The sequence below is a fragment of the Urtica dioica genome, chromosome 2 (assembly GCF_054948205.1).
Source record: "Urtica dioica subsp. dioica isolate 48M chromosome 2, U.dioica_male_clone48M_v1_H2, whole genome shotgun sequence".
In the NCBI taxonomy this organism is placed as follows: domain Eukaryota; kingdom Viridiplantae; phylum Streptophyta; class Magnoliopsida; order Rosales; family Urticaceae; genus Urtica; species Urtica dioica.
In genome coordinates, this window is record NC_142757.1 from 51,987,330 (window position 1) to 52,011,885 (window position 24,556).

A 24,556-nucleotide genomic window follows, 5' to 3' on the forward strand; every position below is an offset into this window, starting at 1 on the left:
TTTTCTCTTTCCTATTTTTTCCTACACTTTTGTTACATAAAAACTTCAAAAAAAAATCATATCTATCTCATATGAACTCGAAATTGAGTGATTTCAAATCATACGGATTCGTGACGCCGAGATCTTCAAAAATAGATCCATTGTGTTTGATGAAAAATCATGTTTAATACCATAGATGTAGAAAAATCACGTTACTACATTAAATATGGAAAAAACTGGAATTTTTTGAAATTATCAAAAACATAAATGGAAACGTAAATATGATGCATTAAACATAATTTTTCATCAAACACAATGAGTCTATTTATGAAGATCTCGACGCCACGAATTTGTAGGCAATTTTGATATTCCCTTTATAGTAGCCATTATAACATATCGCCCTTATTTGCTCGTTGTCCCCACCCCGACACCCTCTGTCATATGAGTAGTATTAATATATGCGAGCCTTTTCACGGAAGACACCATGTGCGCAATAAGATTTGAAAATATCGCTTACCGTTATCATACCGTGATTTCAATTTTACTGATTTACTTCTTACCGCCCGTGATATACCGTGGTATTTGATGAAGATATATCGCGAAAAATTACTAAACAAATAAATGAATATGAATGCGGTATTTGCTAAAAATAATTACGATATCTACGGTATTTGCTACAATAATCACGGTATTTGCTAAAATAATTGCGATATTTGCATAATATTTTGCGATATTTGTGAAATTTGTGAAAAGTGAAGACATTTGCAGAATATTTCCAAAACTCTTCCGTGGACATGCGGTATGCAACTCTCGTGCGGAAACCGCTTGGTATTTGCGGTATTCAAAACCTTGGTGCACAGTGCTCCGGGTTGATGTGTACCCGCTAGCCAGAGTCATCCTTAATTTTAAGCAATTTTGTTGGTGTATTAATATTTGTTTTAAGAATTGTTTATTTGTTTCTCAAAAAAATTAATATTAAATGTGTAAAAAACTATCAATGGGTTACCTTGTACCCTCTAGAGTTTACTTAAATCCAAACGCATTAAAAATAAATGAGTATGATTTAATTATTTTTTTTCGTGGATAGTGTCTGATTTTGTAGGACTCTACTCAGACCATCATCGTCATCCTTATATATTTGTTATTACATCTCCTTATTTAAAAAAAAATGTAAAAGTAGATGGTCAATAAATTAAGAAATATACAATGAAGTAATTATGAGTTTTCAAAAAATTAAGTTAATATGCAACACTTTAAATATCAACTTAATTTTTAAAATAAATTACTATAGTTTAATTAATGTATTTCATTTTACTCTGAAATAAAATAAAATGTCATCTCAACCATCACAAATAATATCTTTAACATACGCAAAGCAACGAGAGAAGACATAGATAAGTGGGACCCGCATCAAGTGAGATCATTGCATGCACAACCTCACAACACAATCCTTAACTCAAATCGAGCAAAAAAAAAAAAAATCCTTACTCAAATTAAAACACAACCAACGAAACCAACCCCAAAACAAAGAGAAAGAACGAAAAAAAGAAGAAGAAAAAAAAAAGGCAATGGCGTCCTCATCAGCAGCAACATCTCTCATGTCATCGCCGCCATCGTCCCAGCGCCGCGTCGGCCACTCCCCGGCCACGCGGTGCCCCGTCTCCAGCGCTGCCCTGCGGATGGGCGGGGCACGGGCAGCGAGGAGGAGGGCGGGGGCGGTGAGGTGTGCGGCAGTGGCGGCAGAGGCGACGGGGACGGCGGTGAGGAAGAGGGGGGCATACGAGATAGAGACGCTGACGGGGTGGCTGCTGAAGCAGGAGCAGGCGGGGACGATAGACGCGGAGCTGACGATAGTGATGTCGAGCATCTCCATGGCTTGCAAGCAGATCGCCTCACTCGTCCAACGCGCCCCAATCTCCAACTTGACCGGCGTCCAGGGCGCCGTCAACATCCAGGGCGAGGACCAAAAGAAGCTCGACGTCGTCTCCAATGAGGTCTAGTATTATTGTATCTCAATCGTCCATAGCTAGACATATAGTTTAGTGGTAACTAATGTGAAATTATTCGATGCAAAACAAAATAAAGAAAATGTGAACAATGTAATTTACGGGGAGCTACATATATAAGGATTAAGTTTGTTACGAGATGTAGGATTTTAAAGTCTGTCGTATACGATTTCAGATTTCAGGAGATGAATCGTTATTCGAGTCATAGTTGATGGGACAACAGTGTAATTTATTTTGATAATAATAATAATAAATTGAAGTGTGAGGGGCGGATAGCTAGAAATCAAATTAAATTTGGAGGGGGCGAAATGTCAAAGTTAAATTTCCTAAGGGTAAAAGTACTTATCATTAGGAAGAAATTCAAGAGTATTTCTATCTTAGAAATTAATAATCATGAGCTATTAAACGTAGGACTCGTTAGAAAAATATTAAGAGATAAAAAAATAAAACAAATAAAAAATCCAACAGGCTACAAGAGAAATAATTACAATTGATTTTAATGCTAATATAGCAGAGTCCAATGGCTCAAAAGAGCACTTGGTCAAATGATAGAATCATGGCCGAGATGAGTGAGCGGCATTAATTTGCTTAGTAATGCAGTTTGCTCTGTTTATGGTGTATTGTGACTTTATTGAACCATGGTAACTATATTTCCAAGCAAGAAGGCTAAAAAAATCACCGTAGAAAATATATAAAAGATAGAGATGACTGATCAATCGGCGGTGTGAAATGTGTTTGTGTTGAGTTACAATAATGCTAAAGAAAAGTGTGCGGTTTCAAGGTTGAGAGTGTGTGGTTATTCTATGAACAGGTTTTCTCAAATTGCTTGAGATCGAGTGGGAGAACGGGAATCATAGCGTCGGAGGAAGAGGACGTGCCAGTGGCGGTGGAAGAGAGTTACTCCGGGAACTACATAGTCGTCTTTGACCCGCTCGACGGTTCCTCAAACATCGACGCTGCCGTCTCCACCGGCTCCATTTTCGGGATTTACAGCCCCAACGACGAGTGCCTCGCTGACATCGGCGATGATCCCACGGCAAGTCCTCTCTCTCTCTCTCTCTCTCTCTCTCTCTCTCTCTCTCTCTCTCTCTCTCTCTCTCTCTCTCTCTCTGACATAATTTTGATGATATCTAGGGAGTATTTATAAGGTCATGAATTACTCATCCCATCTCAGTGTCAATTGGCATGTGATACTTGATAATAAAAAATAGTGATTGGACATAATTTAATGATTATTCATATCTAATGATTACTTGTCACGCCGTTGTGATTTCTTACACGTGGCAATACAGCTCGGATCGTCAGCAGAGAGGTGCATTGTGAACGTTTGCCAGCCGGGGAACAACTTGCTCGCGGCCGGCTATTGCATGTACTCGAGCTCCGTGATATTCGTCCTCACCATCGGGAAAGGGGTGTTCACGTTTTCGCTGGACCCCATGTACGGAGAATTTGTGCTGACGCAGGAAAACGTCCAGATACCGAAATCGGGGAAGATCTACTCGTTCAACGAGGGAAATTACCAAATGTGGGACGACAAGCTGAAGAAGTACATCGACGACCTCAAGGACCCGGGGCCGAGTGGGAAGCCCTACTCGGCCCGCTACATAGGGAGCTTGGTCGGGGACTTTCATCGAACACTTTTGTACGGTGGGATCTACGGGTACCCGAGGGACCAAAAGAGCAAGAATGGGAAGCTTAGGCTATTGTATGAGTGTGCGCCGATGAGCTTCATCGTTGAACAAGCCGGTGGAAAAGGTTCCGACGGGGAACATAGAGTGCTTGATATTCAACCCACTGAAGTAAGTTCAAATAAATAGTATTTACTTTCAACCTTCTTTCTTGAGCTTTTGTTTTGTGTACATTTTATTGTTTGGTGATTTTGATTTAAGTACTAATGATTTTTTTTTCGGCAGATTCATCAGCGAATTCCGCTCTTTATCGGAAGCACGGAAGAGGTTGAGAAATTGGAGAAGTACTTGGCTTGATTTAAAATAAAAAATAAAAAAAAATAAATAAAAAAAAGAAGAAGCAAAGAAAATAATTTTGTTTTGTTTATGTCATTATGTGTTGCATGCATATTCTTTCCCAGAAATGCAGTGAATTAGAATGAATAAATTTGTGTATCCCTGTCCATTTTTTTCCATACTACCTTGTAATACCGCTCTTAAATAGGCCCAAAAAAAAGTTCATCTTTGGTTATTAGAGAACTGCAATGCAATGGCTTTGATAGATTATAAAATAGAAACCAGAGTGAAACTCAGCATACTTCTAAAGAGAACACACACGTCCAGTAGAGACGACATATAAAATAGGGATTCAAAGTTAGTTTCATATTGTTCTAATTTTTTAAAGTTAAATTTCATTTTTCTCCTAAATTGCAAGTTGAACACTTTATTCACTTTTCCCCTAAAAAAAACACTGTTGAACTAGTCCACAAACTATATGTATTTTGGATCAAATTTACGCCTTTTTATCAGCACATAAATGAAAAAATAATAATAATAATAACATCAATTGTATATAAATTGATCAAATTTTGATTTTATTGTAAATTGAAGTTAATTTAAACGACATTTGAGTTGGCATTTAAATATAATTGTAATTAATAAGAAATAAAACTAATCATATTTCTTTTTTTAATTTTGATTAAAAAATCAGACAAAATTGACACGTAAGGAAAATGACTATTCGCTAAAAAAAAATAGGATGTTTGGCTTAAATAGTCCCTAATTTTTTTATAGTGATATTATAGTCCCTAAATTATTTTTTGAAGTATTTTGGTACCTAACCTATTGATTTTATAGCATTGTGGTCCTTTTAAAAAAAATATATAATTTATGTTATGAAATTATATACCATATAAACTTAAAACATGTTTACATACTAAAATACATTGTTAATTTTACAAAATAAATATATTAAATCATATTTTGATTTTAAAAGCACTAAAAAATATACAATATTAGATTTTTAAAGCATTATGTTACTTTTTTATACTTTTTAAAATTATAAAAAAGTTATTTTAGTTTGTAAATATGTTTTAAATTGATTAAGTTTTAAATTTTATAAAAATATTGTAATTTTTTTCAAAAAGGATAAAAATGCTACAAAATCAATAGGTTAAGGACCAAAATACTTCAAAAAAAACGTTTAGGTACCAAAACGCCAATATGATAAACGATTGAGGACTATTTGCGCCAAAAATCCAAAAAATAAACTACAACAAACACTGGCCCACACAGAGAAGCGAAAATCAGTATTCCCTTGAACGTTAGTTTTTCAAGCAAAGCAAAAGCAAACGACTGAGAGTCACACAAAAAGTGTCATCAGATATTAACACAATGCTCCGAACAATCTCATCCCCGTCTTCTTCTTCTTCTTCGCACCTCTTCTTCTCTTCCTCTCCGCTCATTCCCCTCCGCCGCCGGAGCACTCTCTCCGTCCCCGGCCCCGGCGTCGTCCGTCTCCGCTCGGCCTCCTCGTCGACGGCGGAGCTGAGGGCGGCGAAATCCGCCGGAGATGACGGAGGAAAGGCAGGGTTCAGGGAGGTCCGAAACCTGACGACGTGGCTGCTGAAGAAGGAGCAGATCGGAGAGATCGACTCGGAGCTGGCCATAGTTCTCTCGAGCATTTCCTTGGCCGCCAAGCAAATCGCCGCTCTGCTCCAGCGATCCAGCATCACGAATCTCACCGGAGGTTATGGCACCATCAACATCCAGGGCGAAGATCAGAAGAAGCTTGACGTCATCTCCAATGAGGTCTCTTCTTGTTCTTCTTCTCTCCCGATTTGACTCTGTCGTTCATTGACCTAGCTAGTCCATTACATTCGCACATCAAACTAATTGTTCGAAATTTAAAATGAAATTGACATGATTGATAAAATGAAGAGCAAAAGTAGAAGGAGAAAAATGTTTGGATAGAGTCTCTGAACTTATCTATTACTCGACTCGAGTGAGGTGTATATGTAATGTATATTAACAAAAGGAAAGCTAAAGGATTAACTGATTTAACCGTATTATTAATACAATTATTAACACTAATAAAAAGCTATTACTAACAAATAACCAATCAGACACTCTTAACCTGCCACGTCAGCAGACACTAGTATAACTGTATAATATCACAAAATAGCTATATTGAGTGACATTTTGGCAAAGCGGTTAGGGTAATTATACATTAAACATTAAGGTTTCAACGTGGTAAATGTTTCTTCTTTTCTTTTTCTCCTTTTTTTTGCATAATGATCTGACAAATTTGAAAGCTTGGCTTTGATCACTTCTTCTCCCATTTTGAGTTTGATCATCAATTCAGACATTTATTCGCATCAGAAACTTATAATAAACTTATATATATATATATATATATATATATATATATATATATATTGCCATGTTATAAGATAGTAAAATATATATTAAGATTTAAATGTCATAAGTTTTTTTTTTGTTGGGTTTTGTAGCTAATTAGCCACGAACAAACTTAAATTTTGATAAATGGCCAACGTTAGATTAATTTTGCAAAGTAGTCATTAACAAAAATTAATGGTATACAAATATCCAAAATATAACATAAATTAACTTTGCCACATCAGATTCCGTTACATTTTTCTTTTTAGTTTTGCCATGATGATGTAAAAAATTCGGAACCTTGACAAGTTAAGGCTACAATGCTCCTTTAGAAAACTAGTTAATGTTTTGAAGTTTCTCAATTTTGGATAGGACTATCCGTAGATGAAGGTTTCTCTGGTTTTTCGGTAATTTGCAGTTGTTTTGCAGCTGCCTGAGGTCGAGTGGGCGGACGGGGATTATAGCGTCAGAGGAAGAAGATGTGCCGGTGGCGGTGGAAGAGACGTTTTCGGGGAACTACATTGTCGTTTTCGACCCCATTGACGGCTCCGCCAACATCGACACTGCATTAACCACCGGCTCTATCTTTGGCATTTACGGCCCCGACAAACAATGCCTCGTCGACTACGACGATGATATCACGGTATTATGTCATCTCACCCACATCTTCAATTTTTTTGTCTCATATTTCATCTCAAAACCAATCACGGTGAAGTGAAAGCAGTGACTTCTAAAGTGACTTCCAATGAGTGAACTTTGACTTGTATTGTATATGTTAAAACTCGATGACAAAAGGAATTGAGATAAGATAAAGATGAACACGGAGATTTAATGTGGAAAACCCAAATCGGAAAGGAAAAAAATAAAACTCATGGGTAGAGGAGAGAAATTTTACTATGTCGAAAAATAGGTTACAAAACTTCGTTACAAATGTCAGTGGTGTGCACGGTCTGGTCCGGTCTAAAACCGGTCGAAAAACTAAATCGGACCAGTCTAACGGTTTTTAAAAATTAAATCGGACCTGACCAAACAAGAGAAAAAACCAGACCGGACCAAACCAGTTAAAACGCCACAAAATGAGATAAGTCAACCCTATGCAAAAATCCGAAAAATATGAAAGGTTCAACACTGGCCCAATCCCGATACCCAATACTAAGCTGCGAAAAAATCTGATTTGTCGCACCGCAGGCTTTTTTGGGTCACCAACATTTACTATATTCTTGACATTCCGGTTCTCTTGAGCTCACTCATCTTGGACCGGACCTCATTATTTTGGATCGTTGTTCGTTTGAGCTCTGAAAACTCTTATGTCATGTCCAGTATCACGAGATTTCATCTTAAAATCAATCGACAATGAAAATAGTAACATATAGCCCTATAAAGAAAATAGTCTTTGTCATTCACTTTTCTTTCCTTTCTAATATTGTTTATTTTCTCCCATAGCTGGACCAAGCGGCCGAGAGATGCGTGGTCAGCGCGTGCCAGCCTGGCAGCAACTTGCTGGCGGCGGGTTATTGCCTGTACTCGAGCTCGGTGGTGTTCACGCTCTCCATCGGCGACGGCGTGTTCGCCTTCACGTTGGACCCAACTTACGGCGAGTTCATTCTGACCCACGAGAACATTCAAATCCCAAAGACCGGGAAAATCTACTCCTTCAACGAGGGAAACTACGACCTATGGGACGATAAGCTCAAAAGCTACATCGACCACCTGAAGCGGGCGGGCCCGGACGGGAAGCCCTACTCGGGCCGTTACGTGGGCTGTCTGGTCGGCGAAATCCACCGGATGCTACTCCGCGGAGGAATCTACGGGAATCCCAATAACGCAAACAACCCGAACGGGAATCTGAGGCTCTTGTACGAGTGTGCGCCGATGAGCTATTTGGTGGAGCAAGCTGGTGGGAAAGCCACGGACGGTCGGCGGAGAATACTCGAGATCACACCGGATAAGGTATTTGTTAAAACCCGGGTTTTTGTTTCCAAACTAATCGATTTGTTTTTCGGATTTGAGAAGAGATGTTTTGTTTGGGTTTCTCGGCAGGTACACCAACGGACGCCGATTTTCATCGGAAGCCCGGATGAAATAGACAAGCTTCAGGAGTACTTGGCTTGATATAAACTTGAAGTGAAGTTTTTCGATTTTGTATTGTTTTAGAGCAACGTAAACTGATATTGAACAGGTGTAAAATCATTCATTTCATTCATTAGATTCAAGTAAGCAAGTTTAATGATTGGAACAGTACGCATAATATACATATCTTGTTAATGTGGTCATCCTAAATAAAAGTCATTCCAAGAAGAGATCAGATCAGCTTGTAGGAGAGCAATTCTGAGCCGGGCTTCTGTGATTTTTAACTGCAAATCCAAACAAAGCAGAGAGAGAAATATGTTATTCAAGTCTTTGCCAATGACAAAAAGAACCGTGAAAAAATATTTAAAAAAAAAAAAAAAAAAACATGTGAATGGTGGTGAATAATTACCAGGGCTGATGATCTTGATACATCTTGTTACAGATTGCACTGCGGTCATAGAATCTTGGCCTGATGCAATGAAAATCCCATTTTAATAAACTTGTTTTGGACTCACTAGAGAATTGAACGGTCTAAAAAGAGTTATTTCTGACTGACTACCTTGTTGAGTGATGTCTTTTTGTGACAGTACTTCAGTCACTGTGGATGAGTATTCCTCCACAAGCTGTTCGGCTTCTAAATTACCTTCCGTTGATTCCGGGGACGACCTATAAGATTCCGAATTTAAATCAATACCAGCCAAGATAATCCAATTAGAAAAAGAAAAAGAAAATAAATAAACTTAATTAAATAAAGAATTACCCCAAAGCATCATCCGAGGAAGCGTCCAAAGTTCCTTGGCAAGAATATCCCATCTCTTCGCACTCCAAATCGAAATCACGCAACATATCGGTGAACGAGAAATCCGACCCGATGACATCAAGACTCGGGAGATCAATGTCGAAGAGGTCAACGTCCTTATCCGACTCGGAAGCCGAAACGTGATCGTGATCTTGATCGCTCGCCACCGTCGGATTGTAGGAGTCCAAGTTGATGGACGCATCCGAGCCGTCGAAATCGAGCCTCCCTTTGACGTGGTCCCGCTTGACACTACTGGCCTGCCTCTTGACCGGCGAAGAAGTGGTCGTGAAGCAGTGGTTCCTCTCCATGGAATAAGCCATCTGTTTGAAAGGGCTCACTGTGACCCGTTTGGACGAGATCACGGTGCACCGGGTCGTGGTGAACCCGTTCTCGTTCTCGGGGGTTCCATTGTTGGCCGAGGAGAACTCGAGCGGAGATATCGACTTCTCGCCCTGGGAAGAGTTTTGCCTAGGAGGCGTCGTTGGTGGGACCGACTGGTTGAAGAGACACTTGGCCACCGAAGGAAGAGCGTTGATCTCCTTCGGTGATGGTTTCGCTGCCGAGGATGGCTGAGAAGCTTTGTGAGAATCGCCTGAAAACAAATAAATAAATACTCATGAGATTCGCAACACGAGAGAACAAAGCAAACCATCGTATTTCCTAAACAATGTGTGCAAGTACCACGAGATTAAATTTTTTTTAAAGTGACAAATTGCTTAAATAAACAGTCCAAATTTAATGACACTGTCAAAAAAAATATTGAAAGGTAATTTCAACTATTTCGTTAAAATTTTGAAACTTTGGCTATCTAGCTAATCAATTAGTTTATTAGTTTGTACAATTTGTCGTTTCCTAGAGGGATAGGTGATCTACCTTTCGCCAAAACTCTCTTCGTGGTCGATTTTCCTCGGGATCTCTTGGCTAATTGAGGAGCCTCTGAGAGCGATGCCAAACCCTTTCTCTTGTTCGTTGCCGGTGGATAGACTGTCACTGAAGATGAAGACTTTACAAGCTGTGTGTTCACACTCGAAGGCGTTGATACCGGATGACCCATCGGAGTTTTATTGGTGACCATGCCTGAAAAAAAAAATGACTCAAAAAGTCAGAAAATCGGACACCTGAAAAAGCATAGCATGTTCTGAGCAGAGAAAAAAAAATGTGCTGTACCTGAAGGAGAACTACGAAGAGACTGTGTCGGAGGAAGAGCCGTGGCTGTGGTTTTCGGTTCAATGACTGGGACCATCGAAGGCGCTGAAGAAGAAGAGCTTCCATTGTAAGCGTTCATGGCGTTTTGCATTCCCTGCAACAGATTCTGGACTCTGCATTTCTCTTGATCTAGACGGACTCTCTCGTGATCCACCATAACTTTCTGCGCTTTCAGAGATATGTACTCGTTCAAGATCGCTTCTAGGCTCAGCAACCCTCGCGGAGCCTGTGAAAAATAATAAATCTCTTGCTTTTACATCACGAATTGCTCATTAAATCTCCCTAAAAATCGATCGCCCCTAAAAATAAACTTAAAAAAAATTAAAAAAAAAAAAAAAACTCTTCAATTTAATTCAATCCACTCACATCGTTGAGAACGGCTTTGCCGAGAAAAGAAGAGGCTTCGGTTCTGAAAGCGGAGTGAGTCTCGTTGAAGCTTTTGTCGAGGAGATACTGATCGACGATGAACGCGACCTGCGTCGGAGTCACGTCGCCTTTCCCAAAGCTCGGCGATCCCTTGCCGCCATTGTTGCTAGCTCGGCTCGCTTGCCTTACCATTGGAGATGAAAACGAGAAGCCGTTTTCGTTTTAGGGCTTGAGAGGGGATTGAGGAATTTGGCTTCAGAGCGTAAGAGGAATAGTATTCTTTGATGAAGAAGAAGAAGAAATGGATTCGGAAGTGAGATCTGAAAGCGGAAAAGAAATAGAGAAAGAAGAATAGCGGGGAAATTAGGGAGGGAATGAGTTTTATAATATTAAGCATTGTAAAAAAGAGTGGGAAAAGTGGCGCCAAGTTTTGAAATTTAGTAATGTCTTGGATTGTAAATTTATGTTTTAGCGGTTACTTAAAAACTTCGGAATAGTCTCAATGTGGGCCCATTTGTATTGACTGATATCTTTAATGGAAAACTAAATAGAGTATAGAGTCTATAAACATTGTTGTAATTCTACATCCGCTTATCTAATCTAATGCACATACCAAATCTTTGTGTTGCTACTATGATGTTATTAAACTATATCTTACAATAAAAAAAATATTCTAATTAATATAATTTTGGATTAGCCTTTTTAATCTAAATGCTTTTAGATTAAGTATCTTCATTTTATTAGTTATTTGTAATGTTTACTTAGATATATAAAAATGTAATTTTATTTTATTGATCAATTATGTGTACAATATAGTTTAAATCAATAATATATATTTAAAAATAAAAAATAATTAATAAAGTAAAAATTAATAAATTTCAATAGATAATATAACATTTTTTAGGAAATGAATAATACACAATAAAAAAACATATATATGAAAATGACAAAATTAATTTATATTTCATATACTCATTCCACAAATGATCAATCATTTACGTTTTTTGTCTTTTTTTATCTTTTTTTATCTTTGTATTTAGTATTTTCTTGTAATGTCAAGACTTTTGTAGAAATAGTTTTCGTAGTAGTATCTTTTAATTATTGACTTAATGAATTTGATATCTATAAATTATTGGGCAGAGTAGATATCTAGCCATTTACAAACTTGAAGTTGTAATATAGCCACAGTTTGGATAATTTTTTGTTATTAGTCACTTCAATTTATTATCTAATGTTTAAAGACTCTACTATCATTCTTGCCCAATGACACAAATATATGAGGAAAAATAATTAAAAAACGAAATAAATTACAATAACTAAGGCAGCGATTGATGAGGAAAAAATTTAAGCATACACGCAACCACTTACAACATTTAAAAAATGAAAACCAAACGTCAAACCCATTCTTTAAAAAAAAAAATCACAGAAAAATAAACCAAGCTCTAAAAAAATCGCAAAAAGCCAAAAACAATAGCTTGATGAACAAAAAGACAAAGCGTTCGAAAAAAGGAGATTATGAAATCTTGTATTGGAAGTGGATTATGAAAGCTAGTTTTCCCTGGTTTTCCAATAAGAACTGTTCAAATATTGAATTTTTTTTTCTTACGACCTTGAAACTGAAACTGTAAAAAAAAATACAAAAATACATGATAATAAATGGTAATATAATGATAATACACGGCATTTATATATACTAAAAATGTAATTGAAATATGGTATTGCGTAATAAATGGTAATATAATGTTGTTAACTCTTTTAATGATAATAAATGGTAATATAGCGATAATAAATGGTAATATATAGATAATAAATGGTAAGTCCATGATTTGTAAACTATCTCAAAATGTAAACTGTCTCTATGAATGTGTGAAGCAAATTTATAAATGATTCTTAAAAAAAATCCAATAAAGTCGGTGTATATCTATTAATTATGTTAAACGTGAATTTTTTGGCTGAAAATCAAACGTTAATGCACCTAACTCTGAAAAACCGTTTGTAGTTCAAAATATATCATGTAACGCCGATTTGAATCGTGTGAGTATTAGTCGGAATCGATTCCTAAAAAAATAAGCTTTTCAATTACCGTGTCTCAAATAAACAAAATAAATCCACGCACATATTGATTATTAGATAAAATGTAATATGGAAAAGGTTAAAAAGGAGATTTCATCTTAAACTAATTAGTGCCATGTCATTAAAATGGCTAATTTGATAAAAAAAAACGGAAATGTATAACATATTGAAATCCATAAGTTTGTGTAGGCCTAGTTCGTTAGAAAACTCTAAATTATTATTATTAATTATCGGATTGATTTGATTTGATATCTATAAACATTTTTTAATTATTGACTTAATTTAAGTGGTCTTGAATAAATTAATTTGGATTATAAACAAAACTTCAAACATTTAAAATAAATATGGATTGAATTTGAATTATTCAAAATATGCACTTTAAATTAAGGATTCTAAATTAATTAGATTATAATAATGTTTAAAGATTTGGTGTAAAAATTACACCAAATATAGAGTTTTCGAGTTTTGAAGTTTTTACCATTGGAGATACTCTTAGAGCAATAATAATCCCCCAACTTATTTATTATAACCAAAATTTCATTTAATTAAGAAAATAGTCCATCATCGCGAAGTAAATTAAATGAACTAAAACGGTTAATTTAATTTACTTCGAGCTGATGGACTATTTTCTTAATAAAATGAAAAATTTTGGGAAAATATCATATAGCTCTCATTAGTTTAATCGAAATGCGTTGTTTATTCCATGAATTTCTAGAAATATCAAGTTGGTTGGGTGTTTAATCGATATCTATGGTTTCAAATCGACAAAGAAAAGCAACCATTCCGAATTGGAGTATAAATTTCTATAATTTTGACTCTCCTATAATATTAAAAAAAAAAATTGGAAAGATAATGTAAGATTGGCTACAAATCTTATAAATTTATTCCCCCAATTGATATCGTTAAAAAAAAAAAAAAAAAAAAAAAAAAAAAAAAAAAGAAAAAAGAACTTGAGTCATTAGTTGTTTGTACGAACTTCTGAGGCTTTGTAAATTTATTATTCTTAATTGATTCTACAGCTTAAACACCCAAAAAATGAATAAAATCAAATATTTCAAAGTGAAAATAGCTTACCTATTTGAATTCACAAACCACCAAATAAAAATCTTAAAAAAAAAAAAAAAAAGATCAAAATAAACAGAAATGTGAAAGAAAAAAAAGTTATCAACTACGAGACTAATCCAAGATGGCTCATGGGCTTCTGCTATGGAGTCCCAACCCTTGTAACCATCTCCGAACCAATCCTCAGCCGCCAAACCTCCGCGCCAGCGCAACGCCCGCCGAGAGAGTCCCGTCGCCGTCCATCTCCGGCGAGAATCCCGGCGAGCTTAGCGCGCGGGAGAGAAGGAAGCTGAGGAACGAGCGGAGGGAGAGCAAGATGGGGAAGAACTGGAGGGAAGAGGTGGAGATGAAGCTTCTGAAGAAGCCGAAGAAGCGGTTCGCCACGTGGACGGCGGAGCTTAACCTTGACAACCTCGCCGACGACGGACCTCAGTGGTGGGCCGTACGCGTGGCCAGGACCAGAGGCCACGTGACCGCCGATCTCATCGCTCGCTTGCTCGCCAGAAACCACCCTCAACTTCCTTTCAAGGTAATCCTTTTCTTTAGGGTTTCAATTTTCGGTGTTCTGATGTGTGTGAGTGATGATTGCAGTACAGAGAACATAATTGTTTTGTGTCTCGAGTGTTACGTAGGTCTTGGAGGTTGAAAATTGAAACTACATTTTGGAATTGAGGAAATAGTTGTGTGTGTGTGTGTGTGTTTTTTTTTTTTTATTATTATCATTATTATTGAGTTCGAGCTTAAGCTCATTTCAGTATATAAATATTAAGTTTGAGCTAGAACCTCATAGTAGATCAAATAATCAAGTTCAAGCTCCACTCTTTTTTCGTTTAGAACATTCGTGCTCGCATTAGGTTGGAGTTTTTGTCTTCCTTTCGACGTGGGAGGTCAATTTATTTATTTGTTTTTGTCGATACTCTTGTTTTTCGGAGACTCTAGCTAGAGCAATTGACAAATTTATCAATATCGCCTTCGGCCTTGAAGCTTGTAACAAGTACTCTTTATCGGCATCTAAGACCTGTTATCTTCCGTTTCTGCTTATTTTAAGAATCGTGGATTGTTTTTTAAGAAGAAAAAAAATGCCTTGTGGCATAAAGTGATTGTAGTGATTCATGGTCTCGACGAAAGTGGGTGGGACCCGGGAACCACGGTCGAAAGCTCTTTCCACGGCCCGTGGAATCAGGAATCTGTTAAGACTTTGGCAAGACCCTTGGAGATCAGATCTTCCTTTTCTTTTCTTTTTTTTTTCTTTTTTTTTTGCTGCCCAGTTAGCTCTTTTGCGATTTTTCCGATTCTTCATCCATTGAAGCTTCTTGGGACCTCAACTTGTCCTGTAATTTCACTCCGAGCTCGTCTCCATTTGGAAAGGAGTTGAAGATCACAAGGCTTTGCTGTCTGAGCCCAAAGATTTTTTTTTCCCGGCTAAAATCGATGCCAAAGCAGTTGTTGATGCCTCTGCTCAGCAGCTCATGAAACCCGCTATTGTTGAGATGTGGAGCCTAATTGATAGACTTGACAACTGAAGAACTTACGACGATGATTTGACCTGTTGGTTGAGAGTATTTTTGGAATTTCAGGTTTGTCTGTTAGTCCTAGCGTTTCCCTATTTATACATTGTGCGCTGATTATATTTGTAGAGCGCAAGAGAGTTGTAAACACCCTTCTCCCTGATTTTGGGTTTAGTGAGAATCTGCAGTGTTGTAGATGTAGCTTTTGAATTGAAAGTTAACCAGTATAAATATGTGTATTATTTGTTCTTTGCGTATTATTTCGTTTTCTAATTAGGTCGGGATTTGGGGATAAATCCTGACAGCTTTCACCTCTTTTTTCTTTTTTTTTTTCCTTTTTCTCTCAGAGAGTAAAATCTATAGAACTCCGTCGTCTTACTAAGCTCTCTATAGAACTCTGGGACACGATTAATCATTCCATAGCTCTTCGGCCATCTTTATGGCTGACCTCACTCAAGATTGATCTGCTGTCATTTAGATTGTATTTTGCTTTGGACTATCCTCAACTTTCTCTTTTAGTCTTATAGTATATTTTGTTTAATATATTTTTTTTTTTTATTAAATACACCGTCATACGAGCTTTTAAACGAGATTGCTTGAAAATTCATTAAAGAGCATGTTCACGAGCTCCTAAACGAGTTTATTCACGGGTTCTTTGAGCCGAAGCATCTAAGAGCTCATACTCGGTTCGTTTATTAAACGAGCCCTAAACTTTAGCTCAAGCTGTAATAAATACTTGATCTTCATACGAGACGGATGATCAATCTCTTCTGTAAATTCCGTGTTAATAAATGTATTTTAGCACCGTTTATTTACTTTCCATTCTCACCATATTTATTACTTTTTTTTTTCAGGTGTACGCTCCGTCTGTCAAGGTTAAGAGAAAGCTAAAGAACGGAACCATCTCGGTCAAACCGAAACCTCTGTTCCCAGGCTGTGTCTTCTTGAGATGTGTATTGAACAAGGAGATTCACGACTTTGTCGTAGAGCTGGACGGGGTCGGAGGCTTTGTTGGTTCCATGGTTGGCAATACGTAAGTTATATATATATATATATATATATATATATATATATATATATATATATATATATATAATCTTCCTTGTCGTCTTTAGTCTCTACTTTTAGATTTGATCGAACTAAAACGCAGTTCCGCGTCTTTCGTATCATTACACAGTTTAGCTTGAACCAAAAATTATGAAAAGGTAAGAACCAAAAAATTTTAATGGCATAACAAATTACTTTCCATTTTTTTTTTACTATCTGCAGTTTCATTTAGAATGCGGGTTTTACCGTTTCACTTTTAAAAACCTGTATGTGTGGATGTTTTTGGAAATATAGTACAGAACACTGAAAAAAAAATGCTTCTCTTATTATCTAATCTGGCATTAAAAATGGTAATTACATTGAACATGCTCTTGGGTTTTTATTTTCTGCTATTCATATTCTATTTTCATTTTGTGCAGAAAAAGACAAATCAACAGGCCTAGACCAGTAGATGAGCTTGACATAGAAGCGATGTTCAAAGAAGCAAAAGAAGCGCAAGAGAAACATGATAAGGAATTCGAGGAAGAACAGCAAAAAGAGCAAAGTGAAGAGCCCGATTCGAGTGCAGACACTGCATCGGGATCAGCGACAGATTCTAAACCGAAATCAAAATCTCGGAAACCTTCTGACACGGCCGTGAAGAAAAGTGGAAAGCCTGTCCCGGGCTCTACTGTTCGAGTTGTATCGGGGGATTTCGCTGAATTCAAAGGAACTGTTAAGAAGGTTAATCGGAGAACAAAAAAGGTACGTCTAATAAAAATTAGATTAAAGTGTGAATGTGAGAACCAGTTCGAAATGTGTCGACTTTTAATTACTTTGACCTGTTTATATTTTAATGTGGTATGGTCATTTATGACAATTGTAGAGATGTTGCAATTGATTCCCCTTTTTTTATATATAAATTTGAACCTTTTTTTTATTGTGAAGTTATACAAAACTAAATTTTATAACCAAGTATAATCTCTGTGTAAAATATTGAGAAATTGTCATGAATTTGGTAGTATTGATCGAATCTCTGGGTAATTCGAGAGACCCGTGGCTCTCCACAACTCTCTCAGGAATATTTGACAAGTTGATCCAATAAATTTCTAATGTAATTCTTTCCTAATTAATGTCTAAAACAAGTATACAACTTATGATAGTACCATATGTTAACTGTATTATTGTAACATCCCTTATACACTATATCCTGTCATAATCATTCTGATTTTTGGCACCTTTCTCTAAGTGTTCGCTTGTGGTTATTTTAGTAATGACTGTTTGTTTTTCTTGTTAAGTTAATTCTTCAGTAAACAATAGTGTACACACATTTATCCCAAAAATTATATACATATATATTTACAGATATCCCAAAAAAGGGCCTAAAAAATAAATTCAATCAAATATCCCAAAAATTACATTCAGCTATTATGAGGAACCTTGATTTGGAAGATGAATAAATCGAGTCTTTTAACATCCTCTTAGAATTGCAACTTTGTCTTTCTTGATTTTTTTCCTCTTTCTTAACACATCATTTCACATAAAGAGAGAATCTTAAAGACCCAATCTTGGCCTTCTTTTGTGTGTGTTTCAGGCGACTGTGGGATTCACACTCTTTGGGAAAGAGAGCTTAGTAGATCTAGATGTCAATGAAATTGTTGTACAATGATGTGAATAAGCATTCTTATTTGGTAAGCTTTTCAATCCCATTTTAAAGTCTTAAATATAATGCAAGAAAGATTGGTCAATATCATTAAAGCTGCAAACATAAGGCCTAACTAACATATATTGTAGAATTCTGTTCATTGTTATAATTTGTGATTTTTTTTTTTTTTGCGCAAGTAGTCCTCGAACTTTTATGATTGTGCTATTTTGGTTTTTTAACCTTTTTAGGAGCATTTTGGTTCATAGCTATTGATACTAGCATTTTTTTTGTCTTTTTAGGAAAAAAAAATAAAAATCATAATTTTGAATTAAATTCAACACATAAACAGCTTGCATAGACAAACTAAAATAACTTGTTTGTAATTTAAATTATATTCTTGAAATAAAAAATAAAACAGGGCTCTAATAAATAATTATCTAATATTGTTTAACTTTGATTTAGTGTTTTTAGTTTCTTTTATAATATTAAAAAGATATTTTAGTTTGTAAATACGTTTTAAGTATTGAATTTCACACACACTTTGCACAAATGACTGAAAATGCTACAAAATTGATGAATTAGGAATCAAAACGCTCTAAAAAATAGGGACTAAAATAGCACACTTATAAAAAGTTCAAGGACTACTACTGCGATTTTTTTTTCCTAACTTTGTGATTATGAATTTAATATCATCATTATATGCGTCGTCGTTGGTTGACATGACAAGTTTAAAATTATCCGCTCACTTTATACTTCATTTGTTACGGTCGTTTGACCTTAGTTGTGTTACATGAATGTGGTGGAAGTAGTGAGTTCGAGCCACATTACTTTAGTAATCGTTTTGGGAGCAAATGCTTATGGAAAGAAATTGGCTATAATTGTTCTGAGATAAAATGATCTTGCTCTCTTTTCCTCGGTAATCATTTGATAAAAGAATGATGTGCCAAGCTATTATCGGGTGTGCCAATTTTTTTTTTTTTTATATTTTTTTCCTCGTAATGATAAATTGTTGAATGACCTGTAACCTTAAAGTTTTCATGGAATAAGATAATATGAATATTTTATTATCCTCAACCTCAAGGACTTGTTATGGGTGATACTAAATTTCCTTGAGTAAAGCTATTTGTCTCGATTCACGAGTGGGAACGATCCACTCACGTGTTGACACGTGGCAGTTCGTTGCCACGTGTCAACACGTGAGTGGATCGTTCCCACTCGTGAATCGAGACAAAAATCATTTCCCAATTTCCTTAGGTCTATTTTTGTGCGAAGGGGTGAGTTCAATCTTCGGAAAATAGCTTTACTAAATTTGTAGGAATTTTTTTTTTGTAATTTGTGTTTAAATGTTCAATAAAATCAATTGTACATTATATATGCAAAGGTAAAAAAATAGTAAAAAAAAAAAAAAAAATCACTATCCTATTTATTTATAGAATAATGAGAGTAATTGGCTCAATCATGTTGTTATTTTAGGTGTTTCCAAAGTCTATCGTAAAAATGGAGAATCAAGCATATTAGCATTGATAATTTGGTCTATAAATTAGTTTTTTATTTTTTATGCAAACTGGTAATCAATTTTTTTACAAATTTAACTAAACAGGAAAATATATTTACAAACTTAAATAACTTATTTATAATTTTAAAAATTAATTAGTAACTTTAATTTATAATATAATTTAAATAGTTTCTTCTCTATAAAATTGATAAATTACTTAAGCTAACAAATATGTTTTATCTTGCTTAAGGATAGATTTCATATTTATATGAATGAGGACTAAATACCAGAAAATCAATAGTTTACAGATCATCGGCTTAAGAAAATATGTTGGTTTTGAGATCAAGATGTCATTCAAATAATCATTCAGTTAAGGATAGTATAGCTAACTTTTTGTTTACAAGGGCTTCTCAGTAATCACCTCAGCATTATTACAGGGCTTCCTAGTCAAATAACCTCAATTTTTGTGTCTCAAATCCATCTATTAATCTTTGGATTCACTCATCGAGACAAATGAGTATGGGTTGAGTTTTGCTTTAACATTATAATAGTAGCCTGTATCATCACTATCATTATTATTAAACGGCTTCCAATATCCATGCATGTTTATGAGCCCTAGGCAAGGTATTAAACTTAGTACTTCTTTTTTGTTTTTGTTTTTTCTTGTAGATAAATAAAGAGAACTAGGTGGGTAATTTCCCAATTTAAACAGCAGGTAGATATTGGTCAAAATACTAGAACAAGCGTGCACTGAACCGTTACATGTTGACTATTTTTATGGGGTTAATGCAAAGTGAGAATCTTTGTAATCTTTTTAAGCGAAATCCACCAGAGTTTTTGAGAACCCCAATAGCTTATTTTGCATATATATATATTTTTTTGAAGATTGAACTCACGACCTCCACACAGGAGGTGTTGTGGAATTACCACTGGGCTATCCTAGGTATCACATATATATATATATATATATATATATATATATATATATATATAATATATATATAATGGGCGTGTTTGACACAGCTTTTTTAAGCCTGTTTTTGCTGTTAGCAAAAACCAAACTGCAATATTACTGTTTGGTAAAGCAGTTTTTAGTAAAAATTTCAAAAGCGATTTTAAAAATTGTACATGAGTCACAAAAGCTACGAATCTTAGCTTTTAGAAAAAGCGTTTTTGTATTTGATATAAAATTACTTTAATATCCTCACGTGATTATCCATAGCACTGTTAAATATTTATTTTATGTCTATTTTAGTCTTTTTACTATAATATATTTATTTTACCAAACGCAAAATCAGCTTTTGTTACCAGCAACAACTGTTTTATAAACAGTTTACCAAACACCTGTCAGTTTTTTAAAAAAACAGTTTTTTCCAAAAACTGAATCTAAAAGCGTTTTTTTTTAAAACAAAGCTATGCCAAACGATGCCAATATAGATGTACATATTTTGAGATAAATTATTACCTTTATTTATATATTTACGAGTTCCACAGCGGCCAATAACTTCTATATAGACTACTTGCAATTTATTTTCTTTGCTTCGCTATTTATTTATAAATTGGTTAATTGTCTGTCACATCCTATGGTGGTCCTAACATGATGAGAACTTTTTAAGGCAATTCCTATTAAATGTGCCAGCAATTTCAATAAGATAATCCCAGTACTCGTCAGAAAAATCCTCTCCAATAATAAAGATAATGGTCCTACTAGCGCATATATATATATATAGATATGTATGTATATATAGATATGTATATATATATATATATATATATATATTACACACACACACACATATATATACTATTTTTCACAACGAGTACGCATAGTTTAACATATTAAGTTCATTAGTTTTAAATGGTCTCGTTCATGTTCATGTTCATGTAATAAGTTGCAAACGAACAATAAATGGATTAAACCGAACGGATTTAAATCAAAAAACCGTTTTTACGAAACTAACACATTAGGCTTATAGAGACCGTTTGTGTATTTGTTTTCATTGGTCATACTCATAAATAATGAATCATTGGTCGTTAAACTGTTAGTATACACGTGAAAAAGTGAGTTGAGGGGTGTATATGACTATTCTGTGACAATATTACCACAAACCAACACTCACTTTTGTTACAACGTTTGTCACAAAATAATAGGAATATTACCACAAACCAACACTCAATTTTGTGACAACGTTTGTCACAAAATAATAGGTTCTTTGTGATGATATTTTTGTTTAGTCGGATTGTCCATGTTTAGCAGTTACACGTTCATAACCGTCGACTACACGACTTTAGTTCGATTTGTTATTGTAATAATTGTCGCACCTTGGGGTTTGGACGATTATTTTAGAAGTTTGCGACCACATTCTGGTATTTGTTTGATTACTCGGTGGTTTTCGTTAGCTTATGAATTCAATATGTTCTTTTTTATAAATGATCGTCGATCTCTCAATTTGAACCTTTTTAGCAGATGTATACAGAGTTGACTAAGGCTCTTTAGCTCAAATTATCTACCATTGTAACATTTTCATTGCTAAAATTTGAAACTTGGATTCTATTTTGTGTTGACCAAGAAAAATATGTGCTAATGAGTAAAAGTAAGGGAATTTTTTGGGAGTTTTTTCACAACATTTATCAATTTTTTCGTTATCTTTCTTTTATTTAACTTTTTATATATATATTTTATCTTATCTAATAGTGACGTTATTTTCATTTTTATTTTTTGAAAGCTAAAGTTCTTTGTTTGTTGGAAGAGAATTCAATATATCCTCTTGTCTTCCCATACTAAAAAGCTAAAACAAACAAAAGGTTGTTTTCTTATTTTATTTTCATCTCACTTTAATGCATATGAATAGCCTCAATGTTTTAAAGGCTATAGTTTATTCCCTGAAGTGTAGCTATCAGCATTTTCTTTCATATGTTGATGAGGGCTATCAGAAATTGATATTTAGACTTGTCTATTTTATTTTATTTTTAGTATGGAAGTTTCAAATTCAAATATATTTTTACAAGCATGTCATGATGCATAAAAGGGAAAAAAGCAATTCACAAAAAAAAATTCCAACAGTGCTTTCAAACAAACATTTCTTATAACTTTTTTTTTCAGATGGTCAAATATTGGAAATTTGTCTCACATAAAAAAAATTGGTATTGGAAATGGAAAACAGGTGTGTATAGAATCTCTACAACATCACAAAATTCCAACAAGAACAAGTGTAACAACCTTTTTAATTTTTCCAAGCAAAAACTATCCTTCTGTTTTCCGTCAATTTCTTCATCCATCGTCACAATCCACGAATTAATTAAAGTTCAAAATTGAATTCTTTGGGGTCCAAGGATGGTGAGAGATGAGATGAGAAACTACCAAAACCAATGGAAAATAATCCACGAAAGTGGGTCCATATTTTGTATTATTATTTGTTTTATAGCTTTTTTGCGACCAATTGATTGTGTCACGAATCAAAGCACTTGAAGAGTTAATGCTCATCTGTGTAACTGTGTTTCATTGGTAAAAGATCATTCAATGCAAGAGCAGAGAAACTGGTACGCTTGTAAGTTGTAATTATATATGTGCATATATATACACATAACAATTAATGTCCAAATATTAGGTTTTCAAAGTGTCTGTGCGCAAATATAATAAAATCAACCCCCAAACCTTTCACCTTTGCATTTATTGTGTCATCTCAGAATCAACAGCATATTTTAAATGCTATTTACTCAATAATAGACGTACATTTGCTATTTAGCTACATTATATACGGTCTATTTATTTAGATGCGATTACCATATCAATTTTCTTAATATATATATATATATATATATATATATATATATATATATATATCATTTTTATCAACGGTAGGCATTGCTATTTAGCTTTTGAGATGGTCTATGTTTTGAGACGGTCGGAAAATATCGAAATTCTACATTCAAGACAAGCTCACAAAACAATAGTCAATATCGACCTCATAAATTATATTGAACTTGATTTTTTAAAGTAACCATCAATTAGTATCGTTTTTTTTTCATAGTATTATCAATAAAATTTATAGGCACTCTTTCATCGAGTATTTTCATTTAGACTTACTCGGAGAGATTTCAATGACATATTTACATGACACAAGTTAGTTGGAGGCGTAAGATTGGTATTTATTTTATCTCAAGTTTTGGTATCCAATACAAACCATATTTGGAATCCTTTGTTATTTCTAAATTATCTTTACCTTTTCAATTATTATATTAGTGATATCTTTAAATATTGAGATTATATCAAAACATAAATAACCGTGATTATCAACAAACATGTCAATATACAACTGTGTTTGTTGACGAACTTGATAAACAATAATGTATTTCGGTAAAAAAAAAAAAAAATTAAATTATCACAATTTTATTATTATCCCCTACGTATTTGCGCGCAATAATGTTTTAATATCGCATTAAAATTTGGATTATTTCCTTGTTCTTATCATCATCTTTTCATTCTTTTTTTTAAAATATATTTATTGTATAAATTTCATGTTTATCTATATTTACACTTGCATAAAATTTTAAGATTTGTAGAATACACTAGCAATATTTTTTGGGATACCGTGTTCAGAAACATGGATAATCAATATGAAAAAAAAAGGAAATATAACATTTCGTTGAAAAAATAAAATAAATTGTTCATCCGTGGAAATTTTATGATTTCTTTCATATTTAATTCCTGAAAAAAAAAAATTATTCCTGAAAAAAATATTTTATTCCGTCCGATGTATGTTCTCGAAAATAGTTTTCCTCCAACTATTGAGATTTACAGCAAGGGATTAAAGTAAAGTCTACTTACCTATTTTAATATAATTTAATGGAGAAGCATGCGTTTTTTATTTTATTTTTTGGGAGCAAGAAAGCGTTAGCGATGGTGAAGTATTAGACAGAGAAAACACAACACTCTCTGTTTGGTGTTTGTCAAACAGTTGCTATACTCTCAAAA

General features: G+C 34.5%; 3 protein-coding genes across 3 annotated transcripts; 2 read left to right on the plus strand and 1 right to left on the minus strand.

Moving 5' to 3' along the window:
• The first annotated feature begins 1,457 nt into the window (after positions 1-1,457).
• On the plus strand, positions 1,458-8,567 carry HCEF1 (high cyclic electron flow 1). The gene is made up of 8 exons (XM_089607836.1): positions 1,458-1,973; positions 2,797-3,021; positions 3,278-3,784; positions 3,899-3,964; positions 5,261-5,743; positions 6,750-6,974; positions 7,775-8,281; positions 8,372-8,567. Exons 1-8 carry the CDS (start codon positions 1,548-1,550, stop codon positions 8,441-8,443), a joined length of 2,511 nt encoding a protein of 836 aa, XP_089463962.1. The 5' UTR covers positions 1,458-1,547; the 3' UTR covers positions 8,444-8,567.
• Positions 8,568-8,638: 71 nt separating this feature from the next.
• On the minus strand, positions 8,639-11,117 carry LOC149405491 (uncharacterized). Its single transcript, XM_089607837.1, has 7 exons — positions 10,773-11,117; positions 10,368-10,632; positions 10,074-10,277; positions 9,162-9,792; positions 8,961-9,067; positions 8,811-8,870; positions 8,639-8,685 (listed from the first exon to the last, which is right to left on the minus strand). Exons 1-7 carry the CDS (start codon positions 10,962-10,964, stop codon positions 8,639-8,641), a joined length of 1,506 nt encoding a protein of 501 aa, XP_089463963.1. The 5' UTR covers positions 10,965-11,117.
• A 2,863-nt stretch (positions 11,118-13,980) lies between these two features.
• On the plus strand, positions 13,981-18,191 carry PTAC13 (plastid transcriptionally active 13). The gene is made up of 4 exons (XM_089601278.1): positions 13,981-14,436; positions 16,270-16,448; positions 16,882-17,206; positions 18,036-18,191. Exons 1-4 carry the CDS (start codon positions 14,032-14,034, stop codon positions 18,108-18,110), a joined length of 984 nt encoding a protein of 327 aa, XP_089457404.1. The 5' UTR covers positions 13,981-14,031; the 3' UTR covers positions 18,111-18,191.
• Positions 18,192-24,556: the final 6,365 nt, after the last annotated feature.

Bases quoted from the DNA above. Each gene is read 5' to 3' on its own strand.
- PTAC13 (XM_089601278.1), top strand. From the start codon at position 14,032: ATGGCTCATGGGCTTCTGCTATGGAGTCCCAACCCTTGTAACCATCTC. The intron at 14,437-16,269 runs GTAATCCTTTTC...TTTTTTTTTCAG, and splicing joins ACCCTCAACTTCCTTTCAAG to GTGTACGCTCCGTCTGTCAA. The intron at 17,207-18,035 runs GTACGTCTAATA...TGTGTGTTTCAG, and splicing joins TTAATCGGAGAACAAAAAAG to GCGACTGTGGGATTCACACT.
- HCEF1 (XM_089607836.1), top strand. From the start codon at position 1,548: ATGGCGTCCTCATCAGCAGCAACATCTCTCATGTCATCGCCGCCATCG. The intron at 3,965-5,260 runs GCTTGATTTAAA...CTTGAACGTTAG, and splicing joins AGAAATTGGAGAAGTACTTG to TTTTTCAAGCAAAGCAAAAG. The intron at 6,975-7,774 runs GTATTATGTCAT...TTTCTCCCATAG, and splicing joins ACTACGACGATGATATCACG to CTGGACCAAGCGGCCGAGAG.
- LOC149405491 (XM_089607837.1), bottom strand. From the start codon at position 10,964: ATGGTAAGGCAAGCGAGCCGAGCTAGCAACAATGGCGGCAAGGGATCG. The intron at 10,633-10,772 runs GTGAGTGGATTG...TATTTTTCACAG, and splicing joins GCAAAGCCGTTCTCAACGAT to GCTCCGCGAGGGTTGCTGAG. The intron at 10,278-10,367 runs GTACAGCACATT...TTTTTTTTTCAG, and splicing joins TCTTCGTAGTTCTCCTTCAG to GCATGGTCACCAATAAAACT.